This window comes from Antechinus flavipes, chromosome 5, assembly GCF_016432865.1.
Source record: "Antechinus flavipes isolate AdamAnt ecotype Samford, QLD, Australia chromosome 5, AdamAnt_v2, whole genome shotgun sequence".
Taxonomy (NCBI): Eukaryota; Metazoa; Chordata; class Mammalia; order Dasyuromorphia; family Dasyuridae; genus Antechinus; species Antechinus flavipes.
In genome coordinates, this window is record NC_067402.1 from 279,939,715 (window position 1) to 279,966,316 (window position 26,602).

At 43.1% G+C, this 26,602-nt stretch overlaps 1 protein-coding gene across 3 annotated transcripts in view; it reads left to right on the plus strand.

Annotated features, from left to right (window-relative positions):
• Positions 1 to 26,602, plus strand: part of RFX4 (regulatory factor X4) — a 134,241-nt gene that overhangs the window by 67,602 nt on the left and 40,037 nt on the right. For all 3 annotated transcript variants that reach the window (XM_051961474.1, XM_051961475.1, XM_051961477.1), the window contains exons 4-8: positions 1 to 124; positions 14,858 to 14,919; positions 16,788 to 17,001; positions 20,338 to 20,415; positions 24,013 to 24,176. In XM_051961474.1, coding sequence (XP_051817434.1) covers positions 1 to 124; positions 14,858 to 14,919; positions 16,788 to 17,001; positions 20,338 to 20,415; positions 24,013 to 24,176 — 642 coding nt within the window. The remainder of the gene's footprint in view (positions 125 to 14,857; positions 14,920 to 16,787; positions 17,002 to 20,337; positions 20,416 to 24,012; positions 24,177 to 26,602) is intronic.

Sequence of the window (26,602 nt, forward strand, 5' to 3'; positions counted from 1 at the left end):
GCTGGAAGAGAATTATGAGATTGCAGAAGGCGTCTGCATTCCAAGGAGTGCACTCTACATGCATTATTTGGATTTCTGTGAGAAAAATGACACACAACCTGTTAATGCTGCCAGCTTCGGAAAGGTGAGTCCCAAAACCCAACATCTGGTGTGTGTGTGTGTGTGTGTGTGTGTGTGTGTGTGTGTGTGTGTGTGATTTTAAGGTAAGCTCCCAATTTATGGGAAACTAACGGTGGGTATTAAAGGTTGATGTTGGGTCACACATATAATATATATATATTTCATAGTTCAGAGTCTTTAGAGATCAGAACCCCAACTTCCCAATATATCTAATCACTTTGAGAATTGCTTCCTCAACAACACAAATCACTACTTCAGACCCATTCATCCTAAGCAGGTTGCCCAGGTCCATATCCTCCAAAAAATTCACGATTGGGGTCTATATCCTGGGTACCTTCCTTATATTCTTTTAACAGTGCCATCTCCTCCTCATCCCATGCTTAGACTTAGGTGTCAGAGCTGATGTTTCTGGGTATGTTTATAATACAGTTAGAACCCTGATTGATGGCCAGTCAATTCTTTGGGTCAATATTAATGTAGGAATTGTCATTTCTGAGAGAGAGAGGATATTATTGAGCATTCTAGTACATAGTCTAAGGAAAATTATCAGAATGTTCCTTTAAAGCAGGAATTCTTCACTTTTCTTTGTGTCCCAGATCCCTTTGCCAAGAAGCCTGGGAAAGCCTATGAATTCCCTTGAATTATGTTTTTAAGTGTATAAAACAAAATTATGAGATTTTCAAAGGAAACCAATTTTATTACTGTAAAGCTTCATTTACTAATTGGATGGATAAATATCTCGGTATTTTGGCACGTGGGTAGGAATCTATCTAACAGTGTAGGTCACAAACACTCTATGGCTTGGGTGTGGAAAAATCCAAAATCTCAGCCCTTCTAGCAATGGGGCTTTTTGAACTTAGCTAGGCTGGTTCTAGGACACAGAGTCCAGCATTGGGTCCTTACCTGAAGTCCTTCCACGTTGAGGAAAGCTTTTGGAGTCTAGGATCTTCAACCTAACCTTTGATAATTTAGGGTTCCTAAGAGAACATTGTACAGAGTAGCAACAAGATTATATGATGGTCAATTGTGATGGATTTGGCTCTTTTCTCCCCCGCCCCCTTCTAGTTTATTTATTTATTTTTATTAAAGCTTTTTATTTACAAAACATATGCATGGATAATTTTTTCAACATTGACCCTTGCAAAACTTTCTGTTCCAAATTTTTCCCTCCTTTCCCCCACCCCCTTCCCTAGATGGCAGGTCATCCAAAACATGTTAAATATATGTTAGGGATTTGACTCTTTTCAATAATGAAATGATTCAAGGTAATTTCAATAGACTTATGATGGAAAGAGCCATCTGCATCCAGAGAGAACAATGGAGACAATGGACCAAAGCATAGTAGCTTCATTTTTTTGTTGTTATTTGCTTTCTCATGTTTTTCCCCTTTTAATATGATTTTTTTTCTTGCGGAGCATGAGGAATATGGAAATATTAGAAGAACTGCCTATGTCTAATCTATATGGGATTGCTTGCTATCTTGGGGAGGAAGGAGGAAGGAAGGGAGGAAGAAAAATTTGGAACAAAGGGTTCTGCAAAGGTGAATGTTGAAAACTATCTTTGTATGTATTTGGAAGAATAAGATACCATTAAAGTTAAGGGAAAAAAGATAATTTAGAGTTTTCCATTCTACCCCATTCATAGTGAGGCACCAGAGAACTTGAGCAGAAGAAATATCTAGACAATTTAATGAAAGTTGGAGAATCCTTAGCTGGAAAGGACCTTAGAGGCCATCAAGTTCAAATCCCTAATGTATAGGTGAGGAAACTATACCCTGGGGGTTCAAGAAGACTTGCTTAAGGCAACATAGAGAATAAATAGGAAAACTGGATTTGAACTCAAGTCCTCAGACTAAATCCTAGTTTTTGTTGCTGTTGTCCACTTATTCCAGTCATGTCTGACTCCTTATGCTACCATTTAGGGTTTTCTTGGCAAAGATACTGGAAGGGTTTGCCATTTCCTTCTCTTGTAAATTAGCCCTAGTTAATTGATAGTTCTTAATATTTTCCAAATAATTGAAAGAAGTATCCATTAAATAATAATTAGAGAGAAAGCTACAAATGACAGGCTCTTTGAATTTTGAGTTGGAAAGGCCTTTGAAAATTATCTAATCCTATTCACTTGTTATACAAATGAGAAAAAAAATTGAGGTTCAGTGACCAAAGTCAGAGAGACCAAGAAATGGGGGGTTGGGATTAAAAACCAGGTCTCCTGCTTTCTCAGAGGTCAGTGTATTTTCCTCTCATTCTCTAAATATCTTGACTTTGATGCAGATGTGTGGCAAATGTATTAAAGAAGAGATAGAGAAAAGGCAGGCAGACCATTGAGGAGGGTATTGCCGTGGTCTGGACTAGAGGTGTCAGATTTAGGGCCTCTCAGTGCCCCCAACCAGATTAAAATATAACTGGGAAATATTTAACAAAATAAACAAAAATATAAAAAGACATAGATAATGTTAATAGGGAGTTTTCTAAGTTAATTTGCAGCCCACAGGAATCCTCATGGATGGTTTAGGGTCCCCATTTCTCTATGAGTTTGACTCCATTGGTGTAGGGTATCTTGTGGGAGTGGGGAAGGTCCAGATACATGATTTCATGAGTTTTGGGAATTATCTTGATGAAGAAATTCCCTCTATACCTATGCAGATTAGTATTGTTTGGGACCCTGAATGCGTGAATGAATTCATTAAGGAAAAAACATGTATTCAGCATTTAATGTGTCCAGTATTGTGCTAAGTGTAGGGATAAAAATATAACCATTCAATCAATCAGCAAACATTTATTAAACACCTACTGTATGCTAGGCACTGTGGTACATAGCAGTGGTATAGAAACAGTCCATCCCTTCATGGAGCTGACATTCTCCTCCTCCTAGCATTTAGTAAGTGTTTAACAAATGCTTTTTTTTTTTTCTCACGGACAAACTGTCTAATGGAGGCATGGTAGCTAAAGAAGAGTGCTTTTTGGTTGAAAAGTGAGAAAAATGAGAAGTGGAGATTTGGGGAAGTAGATCGATATGCTCCATCCAGGAACAATGGCCGAAAAGATTTCTGGATAAAATAAAAGATTTGCTTCTGAGGGGTTAAGGACTTATCAGGGACTCAAAATCTGCAAAGACAAGACTTGAACCCATAGGCTCCCAACTTCAAGGTAAATTCTCCATCCACTATCCCCTTCTGCCTCATTTGCAAAAATTTATTGGAGAATACTAAACCAGAGCTTAGACCTAGTGTTTTTTCTCCCAAAATCCCCCAGCTGCCTTCAAGAAATGCAGAGTTCTAGGCAGAAGTTTTTGCCAATACTCCAAGATGCCCCGGAAATCCGGATGGCTTTCCAAGAGCAGGAACAGAAGGTGCTGACAGAAAGTTTCCAAACTGAGCTTGTTGAATCAAACTCCCAGCCCATTTGCCCTTCTTGGGGGTGTCTCTGTCTATGCAGCTGTCATCTCTTTCAGAGAAAGGGTTTAGTTGTTCTGGGAAATCTTCTGGAATAATGATGGATAGACCCCCTTTGAGCAGACCTCTGGCTTTATGATTCATCTGTGAACTTTTAACTCTGGTGTGCTATTTTTTTCTTAAGTTTTAGAGAAAAAAATTAGATGGGTGATTTTTTTTAATGGCAGACTTGAGAGATCATGATAGGAAGAAATGAGTAGACATGAAACTCTGGCTTTATGGGACTTTCTGGAGTTAATAAGAATAACTGACATTATTATAGCACAAAAAACATTATATCCATTATGCAACTTGACTATTTCTTTTGAGGGTATTTCTATCCTTTCTAACCTAGAAGTCAACCTTGAGTCTAAATTATAATTAGCCTTTATATAGTTAATGTTTTATATCTATATAATCTCATTTGATCCTCATAACAATTCTAAGTGGTAGGAACTACTATTATCCCCATTTTGTTTATGAGGTAAACAGAAATTAAGTGACTTGCCCAGAGTCATATAGCTAACAAATGTTCATGGCTGGATATTTTTGGGGGGTTGGGTAGGAAGAAGGGGAGCCAATCAGGAGAAAGTGACTTGCCCAGGATCACATAGTTAGTGTGGCTGAATTTGAACTCAAGTCTCTCTGGATCCAGATCTAACATTGTGTTCTCAGCACCATCTAGCTGCTACTCTCTTCTTATAAACAACCAGTGGTTAGGAGGAATCTACAGCTGAACTCCAGGCTCGGCTCTATCCACTCTGGTGCTACTCAGCTACCGCCATTGCAGGCAACCACAGAGAAGACTGAAACTTAGGACCCAGATTTGGAGTTTGATAAGAGACATCATCAACTGTTGAGGAAAGAGCTTCGGTAACTCAGTGACTATTTATAGGGTCAGGAATTGAGCTGTTATTTGTTCACTGTGGCAGAATTTGCAGTAGAGAATGTTGTGTTTTGGGGCAGAAGTCTGGTTTCGAATCCTGCTCTGTTCCCTGTCATTTATTATTCTCTGGGTTGCAGTAGGCAGCCTCTCAGGGGGTGCTGAAGGCTCAAGTCATGGACCACAAAGAAATGTTCTAGTCTCCTAGGTCTGACCAGCTTTTTTTCCTCAGATGCACTTTTGTTGTTGTTGTTGTTGTTGTTGTTGTTGTTTTTACTTAATCACTCTCAATCTCAGTTTCTTTACCTCTAAAATGGGTATGAACTTAGTGCCTCCATCACAGGGTTATTGTATCAAAAGAAATAATACAAATGCTAGTCACTGTTGCTTTGTTTCATTTTTTTTCCTTGTGGCTATTTGATTCTGGCTTAATAGGCAAGAGACCTTACTCTAAACTCCTTACTTTGATGGAAAGGTCATTCTAAAGCCCAGACTGGGTCTCCAGTGGCGGCCCTGTGACATCCAGGAGTCCTTGGAAAGGATTCCAGGAAAGATCTGGATTGAGTCCAGAGAGGTTTAATAATTTTCACCGATCCACACAGCTAGCAAGTTTCTGGCACAGAATCTGAACCCTTGTCTTCCCAATCCCAAGTCCATCTTTTAAAGGACTTTAAATACCTGAAAGAGATGTTTATATTGGATTCTTGAGGCTAGAGGGAGCCTTTGGCCTTTCTTGAGCTGGCAGGTAACATTGTCAGATCGATGCCTTAGCAATTTGGATTTGCACAGGCTTTTAAAAATCTGCAGGTTTGGATTTTTTGGGTTTTTTTTGCATCTTCTGAAAATCTGTTCTTCCTACTTGAAAGAAAAGTGTTTAACTTTTAGATCTTGAAAGGGAATTAATCCTAAAAGACATTTCCCCCTTCTAGATGAGCAGATGACTTAGATGAGTCCCGTCATTCTAGTAAAGGGGAAAAAAAAAACCACAATTGTAATAATCTTGCATTTCCAGCTCAAGGTTCACCTTTATATTTGGGGGACACACCAGAAATTGCATCCATGGCAAATTCAAGTAGAAATGCTACGTAACTGAGACTTTTTTGCTAGTCGTTTGGGATTAAATGATTTGCTCAGGGTCACACAGCTAATAAGTCTTAAGTTTCGGAGACTGGATTTGAACTCAGGTTTTCCTGACTTCAGGACTGGTGCTCCATCCACTGCGTCATCTTGCTGTCCCTCCAACTAGATCTCTATTGCCTCCAGGATCAGCTGTAACATTTGTTTCATAACCTGGTCCTTTTTTAGCACTTATCTCCTTTTACCATATTCCCCTCCACACCACTTATCTTTCAGCCATATTGTCCAGCTTGTCTTTTCTCTGATATAATCCTTCTTTTCCCACCTCTGTGCCTTTGCTTTAGCCATACCCGCTGTTTGGGGTGTTGTCCTTTCTCATCACCTCTGAGAATCCATGACTTCCTTTGGTTCTCAGCTCAAGTTCCATCTTCTGTAGGAGGCCTTTCCCAATCCAGCTGCCAAGACCTGCCCCTCTAAGGCTATTTTCCATCTCCTCCGCACCTAATGATGCACAGGTGGTCTCCCCTGACATGATCCCTGATTTTAAATGTTTGAAAATAATCTTGTTGAATCGGCTTTGAAGCACAGTGGACAGATCACTAGCTCTAGAATCAGACTCTCTTCTCTGATAATTGCTGCTTGTGAGATCCCTCAGGCTCTTTTCAGTTTCCCCATTTGTAACATGAGGAGGTTGCACGGGGCCCTGATCCTAGGATCCTTGGGATTATTCCTCTGGATTGGAATCCAGACGGGAAGCTGGTTCTAATGGATGGAAGGTAAAGGGGAAAAAAGGTCTCCTTCCCAAATATCAGAGCCAGCTAAAGATGGAATATGAGGCAATGAGCTCCCTGTGACTAGAGGCGTTCCAGCATTTAGCTAAGTGTATGTTGTCTCTATTTCCAAATGACACAGGTGATCACTTATCCAAGAAGCCTGAGAGGGCGATGGTTCCCAAGGGATGGAGAATGAGAAGGAGAGGGAAGAGCCAGATAATAGGGCAGCTAGTTTCCTTTCTAACTTTGAGACCCTCCCATTCTGGGAGTTCTCATGATTTAGGTTTTATTTCCCAGCCTCTGCTGGGTAAATATTTGTTGGCTCGGTTTGCTGGGAGTCTGTCCCAGTATTCGTAGTCTGTCTCAAAGGGTCCTGTGAAGAATTCACAGAAAAGGCATTTTGAATAAAGGAATAAAAAAAGCATTTCTCACTATTTGCCAGGCACTGTGCTAAAGAAGCAGTCCCTGCCCTCGAGCAGCTTGAGTTCTTTTAGGGGGAGAAAGCATAGATGCAAAGCAGGAAAAACAAACTCTATGTTGGTGCCCCCAGATGCCCCTCTCAGCCTAGGATGCCCCCAACACTTGGACATCCATGGATGGGAGAGATTCCAAAGCATCTGTCCAGGACTTCCACTTTGGGACAGTTCTCCCCTGACAGTTACTAATTCTTTACACAATTTCTATTTTCTGTTCCTGGTTCTGCCCTCGGGGGCCACCCTGGCAAATTTAATCACCCTCTTCTATATTTTGTCCTATACTTCTATACTGTGTTGCTATTTTCTTCTCAGCTCATTTTGCAATTGGGGAAACTGAGGCAAACAGGATAACGTGACTTGACACAGCTAGTAAGTGTTGCCATTTCCTTCTCCAGCTCATTTTACAGATGGGGAAACACATAACCCTTCAAAAATTGATGACGACTCTTGGGTTTTCTGGTCTTCTCTGCTCCAGGCTGTACTTTCTGGTCCTGGCCAGTCTCAAGGCTCTTTGCCATGCGAGCTGCCCCCTTCCAGAGGCTATTGAGTCCTTTTCCAGATGCTCCTGATGGAGCCTGACCAAGGTGGGCCACAGGGGGACTAGGACTTCCCTTTTCTTGGACATTCTGCCTCTCCTCGTCCTATAATGGAGGCTGCTCTCTGGGTTTCCATGCTCTGCTATGGACTTGCCTTGAATTTATTTTCCATTCCAGGTGAATGGTTTGTCTGCACTTCCTTTGTACTTGGGAGGTTGATCTCTTGCTCAAGCCTTTCAGTTTGTCCCCGTTCATTTCCCCTTGCTTGTTTGGGTCCGGTGCTCCAGCCTGCCAAGACCTTTTCTGGAGTCCTGACTCTGTCATCCAAGGGGGTTAGCTATCTCTCCCTACTTCCTGTCATCTGCAGATTTGATAAGCGCGCCATGTAGGGCCCAAGATAGACTTGGTTCAGGGCCAGCTGGCACTAGATTTAATTGCTTTTTTTTTTCTGAAAGGCAAGGCTGGGGATGTTGCCAGAAGGAACATGATAAGTCTAGTATATGAGATTGTTAAATGTTTGGACTCCAAAGTGTAAATGTTTCGTCACCATCATTTGTCTCGCTATTGTTCTCTGGTCATTTGTAAAAAAAAAAAAAAAAAAAAAAAGGGGGGGGGCTATGTTTTGTGATTTGTATTTTTTTTTAAATCCTCCAACCCCCCCCTCCATAGCACATGGTTTGTAAAGAGCCTGGTTCTGGGCTATAATTATTCTTCTTTTCTCACTTCTACTTAGAGTCACAAAACAGAATCCCAAAAAAGGGACTTTGGAGGTCATTTAGCCCACCGCCAAATGGGGGACCTGAGGCCCAGAGAGATCACAAGATCATAGGTTCAGAGTCTGGAAGAGATCTTGGAGTGAGCTCTGAATGGTTTCAATCTAATAAAATTGACTTTGCTCCGAATGATTGGAGAGCTCAGTCTGGTGTAATGGGTTTGGGTCCTGGAGACCTCGAGTGGCTACACTGGAGCTTTGAGTAGATCCCTTCTCTCTCTGAGCCTCAGTTTCCTAGTCTGTCAAATGGAGTGATTAGGCTAGAAACCCTCTGAAATCCCTTCCAGCCAAGGATCCAAGATTCTTTTTAGGAACTATCTTCAAAGTCAGAGATACTTTCTTTTGAATCTCCTCAACGATAGCAAAAATTTGCCCTAAATCATTTTTTTTTTTTTTTGGAAATGGCCAAGAAGCAAGTAGAGTGAATATTTTTGGTGATTAAGCTAGGGATCCTATTTGGGGAGGAGGTGACCTTACAAACATCAGAGAAGGACTAGAAAATGAGATTTGATTCCTGCTTGGCTCAGTTCTTGGAACGACCATATCTTCATTTCCTACCCCACCCTCTTTCAGACTTCTTTGGGCTCCCCCATTAATCCCCAAAAAAACCTCACCGCTGGGAAATCTCATCATCCTCCAAGAGCCAGTCAGCTTTGGGACGAAAAGCCCCCCCCCCAAAAAAAAAAAGTCTCTTCCTTACATACAGTCTAGAGGGAAACCCATAGCTACGATCAATATCAGCAAAGGAGATTGGATTCCCAATGAACATTTATGAAATCCCTACTATGTTCCAGATATGAGTCTGGATCCTGCAGATACAAAATGGCTCCTGCCCTCACAGAGCTTCAGTCCAAGCAGACTGACTACATTGTGTGGATTCTCAATGAGGCCGTTCTGGAAACATTTTGAGGAAGGAGCAATGGTAGCCTGACAGAGTCAGGGTCCAGCCTCCTGAGGGGACTACTTTGAGGCTGAATGCATAAACTTTAATGGGTTTGTTAGGAGGGGGAAGAAATCATAGGATCACTCTGTGAGAAGTCTCCTCCTGGACTGAACCAGGAAAGTTTCCAAGGCCGGTTTCTGTCCATTCAGAGAAGACGGCCATCCCGGCTGAGTCTAGGATGGCAGAGCAGGAATAACAGGCCCTCTCTCCCTCCTTCCACCCCCTCCCTCCTCCAGCTCAGAAAAGCTCCCTTCCAATACCCTCAGCTCCCAGATCTCCATCGGGGCCCTATTTTTCCCACAGCCCTGTGGAGCCCCTAGCCCTGTCACTAGAGGCTGAAAGGGAGAGGGGTGGGATTAACGCGTAATTAAAGGGAATTTGGAAGGCTGAGATGTTGGGGAATGTTAGATCAGTTGCTGGGACAGCATGTGGTGTTCTTTAGGCAGGCTTCATTGAGCCCACACAAAACAAGAAAGGGGAGCTGCCTAGCTGTCTGCTCATTTATCACAGCCCCACAAAGGCGCGGAACTGTTTTCTGAATTTGGCCCTCGCTTCTGGAATGATACCACTGTGTTTGGGGGCCTGAAACCCAACCGCCGCGGACTTTCGGAACCAGAGGAGAGTTTGGGAGCCCGAGAGAGGAGGATGGGAAATCGTCTGTGGCTTGCAGGCCAGGAGAAGCGCTTATTAATAGTTAAATAGAAAATAAAGTCCATTTTCCATCCCCCATCCCCCTCTGTTTTTGGTCATCACTCAGAGGAGGAGGTGCTAACTGGGACACAACTCTCTCTTTTGCTCTGGGTGGAAAAGTCTTGACCTCCACTGGGGCAGAATTTCATGCAGATGGCCTGTTCCCTCTCTTCCCCCCACTGTAAAGGACAAACTTCCTGACTTTGGAATTATTATTTAAAATCAAATGCCTTCTGTAGTTTCTTTTTCTTTCCTTTTTGGGCACAAAACCCACAAGATCATAAGTCAAGAGCTGAAAAGGGACCTCAGATTTATTCCAGCCCCCTCATTTTACAGATTAAGGAACTTGTGGCCCCCATTTGGAGAAGTGACTTAAGCTAGTAAAATTCAGGGGCAGAATTTGAACCTAAACTTCTGACTACAAATCCAAGACTCTGGATTTCTCATAAAGCCAAAATACAAGTGTTCTGGAAAGGAGGGTGCCATAAATCGACTCAAAGAGCACTATTCCGTGGATTTATTCGATTGATGGTGTCTGAGGTCTCTTCCAGCTCCTCATGCAAAATCTAGGTGCTTATGAGGTATCCCACAGTCTTCAAGAAAGATATCCATATTTTTTTGTTGTTGTTGTTTTGTTTTTGTTTTGTTTTTGTTTTTTGCTGAGGCAATTGGGTTAAGTGACTTGCCCAAGGTCCTACAGCTAGGAAGTGTAAAGTGTCTGAGACCAGATTTTTAACTCAGGTCCTCCTGACTTCAGGGCTCTATCCACTGTACTACCTAGCTGTCCCAAGAGATATATGTCTTGGTAGTCTTTATGGCCTCATATCTTAATAGTCTTCATCATCTCAGAAATCTCTGGGTATATGTTATATTATTTATTTCCAGATATAATACCACCCCATTGATCAGCATTTGATCTCTTATTTCTACCTTATGGTCATAGATTCATGGATCACAGGACCACAGATTTAAACATGGAACATTCATCCAACCCTTCCATTTTACAAATAAGGAGGCTGAGGCACAAAAAGGGAAACAACTGACCTAGGCTAAGGCGTGAATGTCTTTTTCTTGAAGGCTAGGGAGAATTCACAAATTCATAGAATAGGTTTTGAGCTGGAAGGGATATAAATCTGGACCTAGAAGGGACCTCAAAGACTATCTGGTTCAACTCCATTTTACAGCTGAGAAAATGGAGGCTCATGGAAATGAAGTGGTTTCCCAAGTTCATACCATAGACTTCCATACTTTCTTGAATCTACAAGCTCATCAGTGGGGTACTCCCTCCCTCCAAAAGTGCACATCACAACCTATCCCCAACATCATCCTGTGTTACTCTTGTCCAAGGCTTCCCATAAATCCTCTGCAGAGAAAAGACCCAGTGTCCTGGAGACCTTCCCCCAATGAGTTTGTGGTTGTTGCCCAATCATTTCTGCATCTTCATGATTCCATTTTGGGTTTTCTTGGCAAAGATATTGGAATGATTCGCCATTTCCTTCTCCAGATCATTTGTCAGATGAGGAAACTGAGGCACACAGGATGAAGTCACCTAGTCATACATTTAGTAAGTGTCTGAGGCTGGATTTTAACACAGGGGACAGCACTCTATCCACTTCAACACCTAACTGCTGTCAGTAGGCAACCATCTCTCATCCCTTGTTTTTGGCTGAGCTACTTTTTCAGTCCCATATTTCCTGGTCAATAACTCACTGACACTTCTTGCCAATAAGTAGGTGATATGCTGCAGTTCCACTCTTGCCCACTATGGTGCTTTTCATTGGCCGTTGGGAGGGAGTATCCAACTCATAAGCTCATAGATTCAAGAAAGTATGGAAGCACATGGGTATGACCTTGGGAAAACTGCTTCATTTCCATGAAGGCACCTTGACACCCCTAGTGTCTGGCACATAGTAGCCACAATATCAATGCTTCTTCCTTTCTCTTTCCCTTGTGTTGAATGAATAGATATATTCCCAAAACATGACCAGGTAACAAGCATGGAGTTAAACTCTTATGATACAAAGACAGACAAGCAAGATGGGAAGTGACATTCTTATGGAAGAAAGGACATATTAAGGAGAACCAGAAAGGGGTGAGATGAGGCAGGTGAAACTTCATCCATCTGAGCTCGAGGTGGTCCAAGGGACAGAATCCATCTGACCAGGAGATGGAGATTCTTTGCCACACCAGAGATAGAAATAAATGTAACCTATTAAATAAAATTGGTAATACATAACTTAAGAGCATAGGAATCCCTTCTCTGATAGGCTTCTTTCCCCTCTCATCAAGGATTTGGCTCTTCAATATTCTTCATTTTATTGGAAGGAGGTGATATTGAAGGTTTCCCGCCTCTAGATATTTCTTTTTAAAATTATCATGATCTTTGATTGTTATCTTTTCCATTGATCCAAATCAGAAAACCAACACTTAGGATAGAATAAAAAGAAAGAGAAAAAAACAAAATTGACCAACATATCAACTGAGTATGAGTATGTAGTGTATACAGTATTCCACATCCATGATTCCCCACTTCTATAATGAAGACTTATTAATAAATTAATAAATGTCTTTCTTGTTCTAAATAATTTTCCAAGGAAGATTCTACTCTAGTTCAATTGGTCCAATACTGAAGGGAAGGGATGATGAAACTCTCCCAACTCTAGCAATTGAGCCCTAGCTAGGTCTATGGATAATTCACTCTGAGAGTATCACCAACCTGATTTTGGTCTCAAAATGCTATTGCCCTAAATGATTTTCTTTTTCAAAATTATTATTTTCACTTTTGAATTTTAGTCTCATCTTTATCTCCAAATATATTTCTTCTACTGACCCAAGTCAGAAAATCCCCCCTTATAATAAAATAAAAAGAAAAGGAAAACAAACAATTCAGCAAAATTGACCACATATCAAGTGAGTATGAGAGTGTATGTATGTAGTATTCCATACCCATGATTCCCCACCTCTATAATGAAGGCTTATAAATAAATAAGGTGCTTTTTCATTTTAAATAATTTTGCAAGGAAGATGTGACTCTAGTTTAATTGGTCCAATTTGGGGGAACATTTGGATATTCAAACCTGAGTTGATTTCCCCCAGTCTGAGCTGTTAGTGTGACGATCTTATGGCTCGTGCTGATATTTAAATACATTGGAAGATGTAAAGGACTCTACAAATGCAGGGGTATGATAATGCCAAGACTAGGTTGGACTGGCTCCTGAGAACTAATTGTTAAATTTTCAGTTCAATTTTCAGAAAATGGCAAATGCCACAAATCTGGGTTTGATTGATGTTTTGTTGATTGTCTAAACTTAAGAATGTGATAAGGAAAATCTTAATCATAAAGATTAAGCTTAAGAGTGTGTTGTGTACACTTTTTGCTACAAGTGGTCAGGTTTTAAAATGTTTATCACATCCCTGAAAGTTGAATATTGTTATGACTGATTTTTTCTTGTCCTAATGAAGGCTGGATACTGCAAACACCACAAGTCCAAAGTGACAATTTCTGGTTGAGTCATCCCAATTTTTAAAAAAGCTTTCTTATGAGTCAGAGACACCCTAATGTTTTCAGTTTAATTCCCTGTTAAATATGGGCTCCCGGTCCTTCTAAGCCCCTCCTTGTCACCCCCTGGACTATCTCTGCATCTTAACAAAGCCTGATGCCTGGCACAGGAGAGTTAGATGCTCTTGGATCTTGGATCATCTGATTGATTACCAGCTTTAAAGGGAGTGAGTTTCAAAATGATGTTTTCCCTTAAGGAATAAGCTCTGTACAAGAGAAAGGATTATAGTAACAGCTCATACTTTCTGTAGTGTTTTAAGGTTTATGAAGCTCTTTCCTTCCTCCTACTCTGTCAAAGAGATGATACAACTATTAATATCTACATTTTTTGGATGAGGAAATTGAGATTTAGGAAGGTCAGGTACAGCACAAGGAAGTGAAAAGAAAGTTGGCAGTGAAATCTTCAGCTTCAGCTAAGATAAAATGTCTGCTCTTAATATTACACAGTGTCACTAATATCACTAATGACCAATTATATCACTAATCACTAGCAGGTACTACCACTAATTACTAACATTACTGATTAATAGAAATTCACATTAATTAATAGTGCCTAATATTGCTGATTACTGCTTTTGTGGATTTTGAGCAAGTCATTTAAAAGTACCACTTCTTAGTTGACCTCATCCATAAAATGAGAGCTCTCCAAGGTCCCAGAGCCCTCTCAACCCCATGACCTCTGCCCTGCCCAAAGTCCCACAGCCAGTGAGCATCAGAGCCAGGATTGAAGAGCAGCCCAAGGATAGGATTGTACCAGAAATTCATCTGGAGAAAGAGGAGAGAAGCAGGAGTTGTCCCTGAGAACAGAAAGGGGAGATGTGGGCAGGAGACAGACCTCCAGGGAAGTTGGCTGGAAATCCACGGATTCCTGAGAGCTTTTTGGCTTCTAATTTTAGCTCCCAAGATGCAAGACCACAAGTAGGCTTACAGGAAAAGAAATGATGATAGTTGCTTCTCTGTTCTTGGTTGTTTTTTCCTCCTCCTTTCCTTAAATAATAACCTTTTATACTTTTATTGCAACAAGTGGCCAGATCAGCTCAGTGGCACCAGTCATGACTTTGATTGGCTAACTCCCTTTGGCAGGGATGTCCACTAAGAAAAACCCCTTTCAAATGTGCTACTTGGGCACCAATACTCCTTCACTTCACTATCTATCTCCCTCCATCCTTCCTGTTCTCTTTCTGCAGCCGCCCTTCGCCAAAATAGATATTGGAGCGACTCCCCAGGCGTAGTCTGATGTTCCATCCCATGTTTCCCTCCTCTCTTCTCCTACAGCCTCCTTAGAGTGAAAGCCCTTATTACGACCTGCCTAGTGACATAAAAGTGACATAAAGTGACATGAAAGCACATTGTGTATGTATATATACAATATACACAAAGCAATATAGGTATCCGTGCATGTATGTCTACAAATGCATATATTCACATGTGTGTGTATTTGTATAGACCTATATACAAAGCAACAGAGGTATCTAGATACAAAATATACATCCACAAGCACCCAATCTGTGTGTATATTGCACACATGCACACATCCATGCATGAGCACACTTTCTCCATTTTGCTGGGTGACCAATCGATGTCTTGTTTTCCAGATCATAAGGCAGCAGTTCCCACAGCTAACCACCAGGAGACTTGGAACTCGGGGCCAATCGAAGTGAGTACCCTGGGTCAGCCCACATCAATATAATTCACCATAACAGTCTTCTCTCGCTTGCTTGCTCTGGGTATGACGGTGTGCCGGATCCTGGAGGGAAGGAGGGAAGGAAGGTTTCATCCTTTGGAAGGGCAAAAACCAAAGACGTGGGTTTTGTTGGTATGGAGAATACCCTGATAATCAGCCAATCAGCAGGCATTTAGCAAGCAGCTATGATGTATCAGACACTGACCCAAAGGCGCCTGTGGAGTTCCTTTAAATTATAGAAGCAGCTTGAGTCTTAATTCTGACTCACAGCATACAAATCATGAGTCATACCTGATCTGTTCTTACTATTCATTTCAATTCTATTCTATTCAGCGAGCATTTTAAGTGCCTTCTCTGTATCAGGCCCTGTTCCAGGTGCCGGGGATCCTGACAAAATGAAACCCTCTTGTCTGCACTATTGGGAAGAGTTTCACATAGTGGTGTGGTCTGCAGACTGATGGCGATCCTTGCTATAGAGCTGGACAGGGGTGATTTTTATGGCCTTGAAAACACTTTCTATGCCTTTCTCTGTTCTACTCCAGCCTGAAAGTTTCTTTGCAGTCTGAAGTCATGGGACTCTGACAATCTGTCAGTCAGTCAATCACTAGGATTATATTGAGATTCTATTGGTTGGAAGGCATTGTGTCGGGTTCATAGACAACCACCAAGTAAGAGCCAGATTCATGTGCCAGAGGTACAGAGAATAATGGAACAGTTCCTGCCCTCAAGTCCCCTCCAATCTACCTGAAATTTATTAGTATCTTTTCCTGAAAGCAGAATAACCCATGGGCATTATTTGTACTGTTTCCTCCCACATAGATAAGAATAGCTAATATTATTCCTATTATTCTTTAGAGGGAAGAGTATTAAAAACAAAAAGGCAAAGTGACATAAATGCCAAAGTCTCAAAACCACTCATTGGCAGGGAAGCCAATGTCCAGCTTACCAGGCCCCAGAGAAACATTGGGAGATTTGCCTTAATCATCCTGGCCTTGGCCCAGCTGCAATTTAGAAAGGAAAGCTCTTTAGTCTTTAATCTGCTTCCCCACTGGCTCTCTCCTAACCTTGTACTGGGAGGAGAGTTAGTCTGAAGCCCTTAACGTGTTCTACACTATGCTCCCTCACAAATGTCCAGCTCCCACTGAACTCTTGGTGAGATCAGTATTACTTGGTCCTTCCAAAAAAGAAAAAAATAAAATGTTAGATCTGGAAAGGCTTTTGGAGACCAACTGGCCCTATCCCCTGCAGCCTGGAGAGTCTGCTGTAAGTGTGAACTGTCTGTCCAGCAGGGCAGCCAGGTACCTAGAGGAAATGTCCATTCCTCCATGCTATAACACCAAAGATTCAGTTCTCACTTTTTTCATATGTGAAGTTTTTTTTTTTTTTTTTTTGGTGTGGGGAAGATTCTGACTATGATTTGTAGCTGGGAACTGAGCTGAGAGCCTTCAGCAAAGTTACCATGGCAGACCTCAAAAGTCCTGAACCCTACATCAGCTTCTCAGAACTCCATAGGATTCTAGATCTAGAGCTGAGAAGGGGCTTGGAGATTATTTAGCCCAATTCCCTTATATTACACATAAGGAAACTGAGGCTCAGAGAAGTAAGTGACTTGTTGAAGATCACATGGACAAACCTGAATTTGAACTCAGGCTCTTTAATTCCAAATTCAACCCTCTTTTCATTGCGCCATTTTCAATTCTTTTAAATTGAGCTAGTATTTATTAAGTGCCTACTGTGTACTCACTTAAACCCCTCAAGTAGTCCCAGTTCAAAAGAAGTTAAGTTTTCCTGGAAAGTTGGTTTGATGATGAGATGCTCAGGTCATTGCCTCTCCGTCCCAGGTACCATTACTATGGCATCGCTGTGAAAGAAAGCTCTCAGTATTACGACGTAATGTATTCCAAAAAAGGCGCTGCTTGGGTCAGTGAGTCTGGGAAGAAAGAAGTGAGCAAGCAGACAGTGGCGTACTCCCCCCGGTCCAAGCTGGGTACCTTACTGCCCGAGTTCCCCAATGTGAAAGACCTGAACCTGCCAGCCAGTCTGCCAGAGGAGAAGGTGGGTAGCCATGCTTGAAATAAGTATTTCTCTTTCTGTCTCTGTTTCTCCTCCTTTTCTCCTTCCTTTCTGTATCTGTCTCTTTTTCTGTCTCTCTCCTTCCTTTCCTTCTCCCTCTCTCTATCTCTGTGTCTTTTTTCTGTCTTTCTCTATATATCTGTCTCTCTGTTCTCTCCTTCCTTTACTCCTCCCTCTCTCTGTCTCTATGTCTCTGTCTCTTTCTATGTCTCCTCTCTCTCCTTCCTCTTTCTATCTCTATATCTCTGTCTCTTTCTGCATCTCTCTGTGTCTTTATTTCTCTGTCTCCCCTTCCTTTCCTCCTCCCTCTCTCTGTCTCTGTCTTTTTTCTGTCTCTCGCTATATCTGTCTCTCTGTTCTCTCCTTCCTTTACTCCTCCCTCTCTCTGTCTCTGTATCTCTGTCTCCTTTCTCTCTTTCCTCTTTCTATCTCTATGTCTCTGTCTCTTTCTGTGTCTGTCTGTGTCTTTATTTCTCTGTCTCTTCTTTCCTCCTCCCTCTCTCAGTCTCTGTGTCTCTTTCTTTCTGTATCTCCTTTCTCTCCTCCCTCTTTCTATTTCTATCTCTGTCTCTTTTTATGTCTGTCTGTATCTTTATTTCTCTGTCTCTCCTTACTTTCCTCCTCCCTCTCTCTATCTCTCTCTCTATTGCTCTGTCTCTGTTTCTCGTCTCCCTTTCCTTTCTTTTCTCCTTTTAGTCACTTTTTCTGTCACTATGTCTCTCTGTGCATCTGTCTCTCTCTGTGTCTCTGGATGTCTCCTTCCCTCTCCTTCCTTTCTTTTCTCGCTTTGCATAAGGATCCATAACTGCTATATAATGACCACAAATATCAAACAATACCCAATGCATCTGAGATGTTTTCAGCAGATTTACATGTGCTGAGCATCTGTCCCTAGAAGATCCTGCAATGGGAATCGATGACATGGTAGTAACTAAGCCACAGCCCTGCGTTTGAGGAGCGTCCGATTTTAGAAGGAACCTTATTCATGTAACTACCAGTGACTGGGAACTCCCTCGGCCCTCTCCCTAAATCACTCTATTCAGACTCCAGCTTTCCATGAAGCTTTTGAGCCTTGGGGCTTTTCCCTGAACATCTCTGCAGTATGGGCTGCTCCAGTGAAAGAACCCCGGGATGCTCATTTCCCAGAGCTTGTGGGAGATGAGAAGCAAACAAGAGTCCAAAGATAGGGAGGTGACATACTGAACTGTATGGGATAGTAATAGATAAAAGTATAAAAAAATAAAAGTTTTTATTTTTAAATTTAATTAAAATTAAATTAAAATTTAAAATTATTCATTAAAATAAATAACTAAAGAGGTAAAGGTGGCCTCTCATACTTTTATATGATGTAGGGTCCAAGACAAAGTGATTGTTGGGCAGTGTGATAGCTAGTGGTGTAGATTATGAAATAGATATTCTCATGAATGAGTTATCATTTTTGTGTTCAAGCCCATTTCCCCAGAGGAATAATACATTCTGTTTTTCAGTTATAGCAATTCAGGCTTCTGGAGTGCTTTAAAGTTCATAATGAAGTTACTTCACAAAAATAATATAAATTCAGGAATACAAGTCCTCTCCACTGGCTCTAGAGAGGCCCTGCCCCTGATGCTTCCTACTTATACAATCTTAGAGAAATCACTTAACTTCTCTGGACCTCAGTTTCCTCATGGTAAAACGAGAGGGTTGGCCTGCATGGTCACTAGGTCCCTTCCACCTCTCGATCTCGATCCCTGTTTTACAGATGAGGAAGCTGAATGTGCCAGAAGGTTCATTTATCTGGTTAATAAGCATCAGAGTTGGAATTCAAAAGCCTCCAAATCCATCGATCCTTCTGCAATATCTTTGTAAGCTGAAAGGAAAATGCTAAGCCTTGCAGCACCTTTTAGAGGAAACCAGAGGTGATGCAACTCTGCTTTTCTAAGTTTCCATCCCTAGTCCCAAAATGTGGAAGAAGCCAGGAGTGTGATAGAAATGGTGGAAGTGTTGTCTGATGGTTAGAGAGCCAGCCTTGGAGGCAGGTGGTCCAAGCTCTGTCTCTGGCTGTGGGACTCTTAATCAATCACTGAATTATTCAGTGACCCAGGTAAGTCTCCAAGACTGTCAATTGTAGGGCAAGTACCAGTCTGGTAACTAGTAAAAGGCATTCATACGATCTCTATCGATGAAATCACATTTTAGTTTAAAAAAAAATTCCCACAAGTCACAGATTGTGATTGAGTTGATTTATCCTGGTTACATTCATTTTTGTAAAATCAGCTCTCTGTGATCACTGTATTAATTACTCATTTTGCAGAATTTTAATCTTTTTAAGCCCCCTGGGAATTAGTATATTGTAGAAGACAGAATTCTACCCCTGGCAATTCATCAAACTGAGAAAGTTGAGCTAGGTGGTTCTGGAGCAAGGATGGTCCCTTTCAAGCTTTTAACATTCTGTAACTATGAGTTGGAATGATCTGGGAAGGAAAAATTGGGGGGCACCCAACTAGTCCAGGATCCTCATTTTCCAGATGAGGAAACTTTGTCCCAAGGTAGGGAAGAAACCTGTCCAAGATCACATAGGGAATCAGTGGCACTGGTGGGACCCAGAACCCAAGTCTGGATTAGCCACCATTTTGTATGGTCTGGGTCATATTTTCACCCAGGTAATGAATGACTTGAAATCTGATAGGACACTTTAATAAATAAACTATTTTTTTTAACTCAGATCTATGATTTTTCATCAGGGTAGAGAATTTGCCATGGGGAAACTCCTCTACTCATACAGAGCAGAATCTCATCTGTGATTTATAATTCTAAAAAGTTCTTGGGGAGCCCTGAAAAATGACTTGCATGTAGTCACCTGGCTGGTACCTACCAGAGGGACCCAAACCCTTCCTGAATGTAGGCCATTCCTTTATCCATTATGTCACACTCCTTTTCACCACCACGATTTAAAAGGTTTTTTCCCAAGAAAATAACCCCACCCCTCCCAAATACCACTGTGGATTTTTTTTTAATCCGTTTCTTGAAAATTTCGATAAATTAGACATTTTGGCTCTAGAGTCTTGGAGTTCCAGATGTCCCGATCTATGAAGAGAATTTAATTGCTGATCTCTGCCCTCTGGGGAATTTCAATTTAGAGAAGAGGAAAATAAATCTGGCCAAAGGTCCCACAGATGGCATCTGTCTCCAACCCCCACATTTTGTCTTAACTTGTCCGCGGCTGTCCGTCAACCCAGGAGGAAGGAGACTGTGCTTCCCAAAAGGGAAAGGCTGGGAGCTTAAATGCCCTAAAGCATTTTAAACAGTCTAACTGATGGCCTTGTGTTTATGCCTCAGGTTTCCACCTTTATTATGATGTACAGAACCCACTGTCAGAGGATATTGGACACAGTAATAAGAGCCAACTTTGATGAGGTAGGTCCAGAAATGATCAAATCTTCTATTCCAAGACAATTTCATGAACCAAAAAAATTTATGCAGCAGAGGGTATGTTAAGGGTATTTTCATTGGTAAACTGAGTTTTGATCATTTATCAAGCAATAAAGAGGGGAATGGTTATAATTAATATAATTAAAATGTTTATTTGTAAAGACATGGAAAATAGAGAAAATATTTATCATACCTTCATGTGATTCTTCCCTGTTTGGTTATGTAGAGTCATTCCTTTCGATTTCAGAGCTTTAACCAAATTAGAGCCTGTCTTCGAAGTCAATGAGGTCAACTGAGGCACTGGGACAAGGAAATGACCAGCGTCAAACAAAATGTAGAACTAGGAAGGATTTTAGAAGTCAGCTGGTCTGCTCCTTTTCTTTTACAGAGGGGCCAATTGAGGACCAACAGAGCAGTCTTTTGAGTGGTGTAGAATTTCATGAAGTCAGTATTTCCTAAGCAGATTCTTGCTGTTCCCTGACACTCCGACCCATAATAGTAGGGAGGATGGGTCAGTATGGATGGATGTGCAAAGGGCATATGACCCTAGGGTCATCGAATCTTAGATTGAGGGCCAGAATTGACCTGAGAGATTATCTGGTCCCACTGCCTCATTTATAGTAGGGAAACAGAAACCAGAAAGAGCTTGTCCAGGGCAGTAAAATGAGAGTCAGAATTTGAACCCCAGATCTTCTGAGTATCCTTAATGGGGGATGCCCACCTGGAATTCGGGAGTGCCGAAAGAGGAATCTCCTCTTACCTCCTACCTACTGGAACACTAGTGGGGTGGAGCTGGAGGTCTTTAGGGTAGACCTGGATAAGAGTAAGTCCATCCTGGCAGTGAAGAAAGTGGGGCTCTTTTATTCACAGCAGCCTGGAAGGATCCTCAGAGGCTGTGGGGTCCAGTCCCTCAGAGGCCCTGAGATCTAAGATCCAGGGTCCCACAGGTGAAAAGTCACAAGTCCAAGATTTAGAGACTTCTCCTGTGACTCCCAAATACTTTTCTCTTTTTATATTAAGTCTTTAGATTTCTTCATGGCCCCTTGGGAATTCCAGAGTCCTGATACCAATAATAGTCCCCGAGTCCCCCATTTAAGAGCGAAGGGAGCATTTGGGGGGCAGGTAAAGCTTAGATTCTCCAGACCACTTTCTCCGTGGGTGCATTTTGTCTTGGATGGGGAGGGATGCTGGGCAATAAGGGGAAGGAGCCCTCTTTGGGCTTCCGGGGAAGCTCCGTGGTGGGAAAGGGGACACTCCTCTGCAAAGAAACCTGCATTCTTCCGAGGTCGGCGGGACATTGTGTGGAGTCCTTGGCATCCTGTCCATCAAGGCCCACTGTTTTCCCACCACCGTCTCTTTATTACCCACATTATCTTCTCTGAAATGGAATTCCCCTCTTCAGGGGGCTTCTAGCCCGGGGCCCGCTTTCTTTAGACAGGAATGCCTTCACTTTTATGAGGGCCGGTGTGTGGGGTTTCTTTGAGTTCCTCTGGAAGGACGCTCTCATGGCATTTCAGACAAGCATATTAAAATTTCTTTTGGGATCTAACAGGGTCTTTTCAACTCGGAGTTAGTTTTCCTGCCCTTTATTCTCTCCCCCGATATTAAAATATTGTCACAATAGAACATAATGAGTTACTTTGTCTATTCAAAGATGGTGCTCCTGGGTCCGTGCCCGCCATGGGGGTACCCCCTTCTCTCCGGAGTGAGCTCATCTGGCACGGCTCAGACAGGCAGCCCTCATGTGGATCTGATCACGGATAATGATCCGTGGAGGGGGTGAGGGAGGTTGAAGTGTTGACCCCAGCCCAAGACGGACACCCTGAACGACCCTCCTTCCCCCCACCCCCCACCACAAAAATGGCCCAAAGGCGAAGAGCCCCAAATCCAACACTCCCAGCCTCCACTGGGCCTTTTGCCCACCCTGGTCACCATGGGCTCTGCTGGATGCCGTGGAGAGGCTGGTCAGTCCTTCCCATGACCTGGCTCCCTTCCATTCCCTCCCAGAGGGCTCATGCTACAAGACTGCACTGAATTCAGCCATTGCTCAAGGGGAGCTGTCCCCTCAGCAAGTCACCACGATGAGGAGGATTTTCATCACGATCCCTGTAACCCAGAGTATCGCCACAGCATTATTTCAGTTTCCATTTTTCCTTCTCCCCTGCTCAGAAGCCGGGATTAAGCTGATGGTTTCCCACCATTCCCAAGCTCACTTGTAGGGGATCCCGGAATTCTGCTTCCTGGTCCCTTGGCTGCTCTGTCCGGCCGAGGAATGGGCTGCCCAGGAACCCGCAGCCCCCCTGGCTCTGACCGCACAGTCGGGGGCATCGGGAGCCTTCCTGGCAGCCTCATCTTGGGAAGAGCCCTGCCCCGTTGGATTTGGTCTCAGGGAAATGAGGGGACTTGAAAAACCCGGCGTCCCCATGTGGAGCGGCAAGATTCACTGGAAAAAATCTCACATCTGCCTCCTGCTCCTTGGGAAACCTCACACAAAAACTGGACCCTTGTGGGTCTCAGACCCTACAAAACAAGAGGTCTGCACTCCCTCCAGACTTTGATAATGTTTTATTGTGAAAAGGACTATCTGAAAAACCCCTTTCTCATATATTGTCCCACTTGATTCTCACAGTAATCTTTTGAGATCGACAAAACACCTACTATTTTTATTATTGCTATTTTGTAGGAGAAAAAAACTGAGGTCCATAGTGACTAAGTGACCTGCCCAAAGTCACACAGGTAGTAACTGGCATAGCAGGACCCGAGTTCAAATTCTACCAGTTCTTACTGAGGAGCAGCCAGGTGGCGCCATAGAGTGCAGAATGCTAGAAAAAGTTCAAATTTCACCTCCCACGCTTATTGGCTGTGTCACTTCAGGCAGTTCACTCTGTTTGCCTCAGTTTGCTCATCTGTAAAATGGGGATAAAAATAGCACTTATTCCCTTAAAACCATGGATCTGTGAGGATAAACTGAGAGAATTCTTTGTAAAGGGCTTAGCACAATGCCTGACACATAATAAAGGCTTAAGGAAATGTTAACTCTTATTATTGTTATTACCTATATGACTAAGCAGGTCACTCCCTGGATCTCCGTTTCCCCATCTGTAAAATGAGGAGATTGGACTAGATGGTCTCTTCGGTCTCTTTCAGCTCAGAAGACTGAGCTTAAGATCCTATCCCACCCAATAATTCCCCCAAGCTTCTGACCTCTCTTACCTCCCCCTCCCTTAACCCCTAATCAAGGACCTTTTTTAATGTCCTAATTAGTTCATCTGTTAAACCAATCCATGACAATGGATGCTAATGAGGTTAATGTGTTACCCCTGGCAGGTAACATTTACATTTTAAGAGAGTCCCCCTGCAGAGGCAAAGTCTTCCACCAAAAGTAACCCCAAGATGGGGGTTGTGTGCACCCCGGGAAGCAGAGGGGGGGTCCTATTTGGGGACAGGTGTCACTTTCAGGCCTCTCACCAGCCTGCTTGGGAGCCCACATACATCCGGATCTTTAATGATATAGAAGTTTCCGTTGCAATGAGCTCTTTTTTTGTTTGTTTGTTTGCTCTTTTCTGGCTTGGACAAATACAGGTTCAAAGTTTTCTTCTGCACTTTTGGCAAGGAATGCCGCCCCACATGCTGCCCGTGCTCGGCTCCTCCACGGTGGTCAACATCGTGGGAGTTTGTGACTCGATACTGTATAAAGCGATTTCTGGAGTGCTGATGCCCACCGTTTTGCAGGCGCTACCGGACAGGTCAGTGCCCGCTTCTCTGGCCATGGGTGGAGGGACGGCCCGGGTGGCAAACAGAAACCCATAACCAAGGGCAAAAGGAAGCTTTTCTTGGGGAGCCCTTTTTGCTCCCGCCCCAGGATCTCTGAACCATCTGCTTCTTCCCCAATCTCTGTTACCAGTAAAGAAAGCACCCTAGAGCCCCAATGTCTGTCGGTCTGTCTGCCAATGACACCTTGGATGAATCAACCATACTAGCAGATGAGGAAGGGGAGAGGGGTTCATTTATTTTTTTGCTGTGGCAGTTGGTCCCAGGGTCTTTCCCAGGGTCACACAACCAGGAAATATTAACTGTCTGAGGACAGATTTGAACTCAGGTCCTCCTGACTTCAGGGCTTCTGCTCTACACCAACTAGTTACCCCAAGGGGTTCACTCTTCTTGCCCCAGCTGCAGGCGTAAGCTGGGCTAGCCATGAGATCACATGAGGGGCAATTGAGCCACATCAGCTTCTTGTTCAGGGTGTCCCTTGTCCTCAGGGTATGTGTTAAGAGGATGAGATGGACATGGCAGGAATGTACATTTCTAGATGGTTGAATTTCCTCCATGAAACTCTTCCCTTTTCCTTTCTTTGGCAAAAATACTGGAGTGGTTCGCTATTTTCCTTTCCAGCTTGTTTTACAGATGAGGAAACTGAGGCAAGCAGGGTTAAGTGACTTTACAGGGTCACACAGCTAGTAAGTGTCTGAGGCTGCATTTGAACTCAGAAGTCTTTCTGCCTCCCGGACTGGCCCTCTCTCTATCACATTACTAGGCTGTCTGGCTACATTTTAGGTATCACAATTACTTGAAGAGTTGTTGTATAGAGAGAGTTATTCATCTTGCTTCCCTTCAGAGAGCAGAATTAGGAGTAATTTGGGGATAGAGTTACAGAGAGAAAAATCTAGAGGTGGTGTAAGGAAAAACTTCAGAACAATTAGAGGTCTCCAGAACGGAACGAGCCACCATGATTGTGCTCCGTCTCCCATCCAGGTCAGAGCTTTGCTTGCTGGCTGCCACATACCGTAGGTTGTGGTCAGGTGCACACTGGGCAGAGCAATCTTTGGAGTACTGCCCACTCTGAGCTTCCCCAGCTCAGCTACAGCCACATCCCTGATGCTGCCTACCAGCTGATGGCTCTTCCTTGTGTGTGTGTGAGAGAGAGAGACACAGAGAGACAGAGACACAGAGAGACAGTGACAGAGAGGGAGACAGAAATACAGAGAGAGAGAGGGAGACAGAGAGAGAGAGAGAGACAGAGACAGAGAGAGAGAGGAGAGAGAGAGAGAGAGAGAGAGAGAAGAGAAAGAGAGAGAAGGAGAGAAAGAGACAGAGACAGAGAGATGGAGAGACAGAAACAGAGACAGAGACAGAGAGACAGAGACAGAGATAGAGAGATGGAGAGACAAACAGAGAGAGAGAGAGACAGAGATAGGGAGACAGACAGGGAGACAGAGACAGAGAGATAGAGACAGACAGACAGATAGATGAAGAGAGGGGAAGAGAGACAGAGAGACAGAGATACAGACACAGACACAGACATACAAGATACAGACACACACACACAGAAATCAGATATCCACAGCCAAAGGTTGAAGGACAAGAGTCATTAAATCAAATAGAAAAATCATGAGGAAGAATTGCTGTCTAGGAGGCCCAGTAAGTGTGAGGCCATATCTCAGGAAGAAAGTCCGGAGAAGAAATATTTATGTCATATATATATAGAAGACAATGTTGACATAGGTATCGAAGTTGAAGAGAAATTCAAGGAGGGAGTAGTCTATGAATCAATCAATGAATAAACATTAATTAGGTGCCTGCTGTATACCAGGCTCCGTGTTCAGTGCTGGATATTATTGTAGGTCAGAGAGAGGAAGGAGAACGAGGTTGCTAGCTTTACAACTAGGTCACTGATGATCTCTGAAATGCTTGGCTTGGCTTGTAAGCTTCTTGAGGGCAGAGCATCTTCCAAAGCTTGGGTTGGTGCTTAATAATTGCACATCGAGCTGTTGTGCTAAATCGACCCAGCTCTTCCTTGGCGGTCAGCTCAGTGACTCTGGTCGGGATTTGAAGTGGAAGTCGCCCCGGCCTGGCTACGGTCCCTTAGTTGGGGCACACTCGGGCTCCTCCTGAAAGCCTGGCATCCGTGAGTAGGAATACACAGAACAAAAGCCCTCCCAGGCTAGCTCTGGTGGTAAGCGAACTTTTCATAAAAAGTCAGCTGGGCTATGGGAAACCCAATGCAAACCCCACCCACAGTCCTCTCTGCTGGTGATCCCGTGCTCCTGGCCAAAGCCTGGCCTTCCAAACTGGGGCCAGGATTGATGCCTCAGAGGCAGAAAATGTTCTTCAAAGGGACTGAAAAGGAAACCTTCCCGTGGCTTCTCTAGCAGCCACAGCAGGGGTCTTGCTG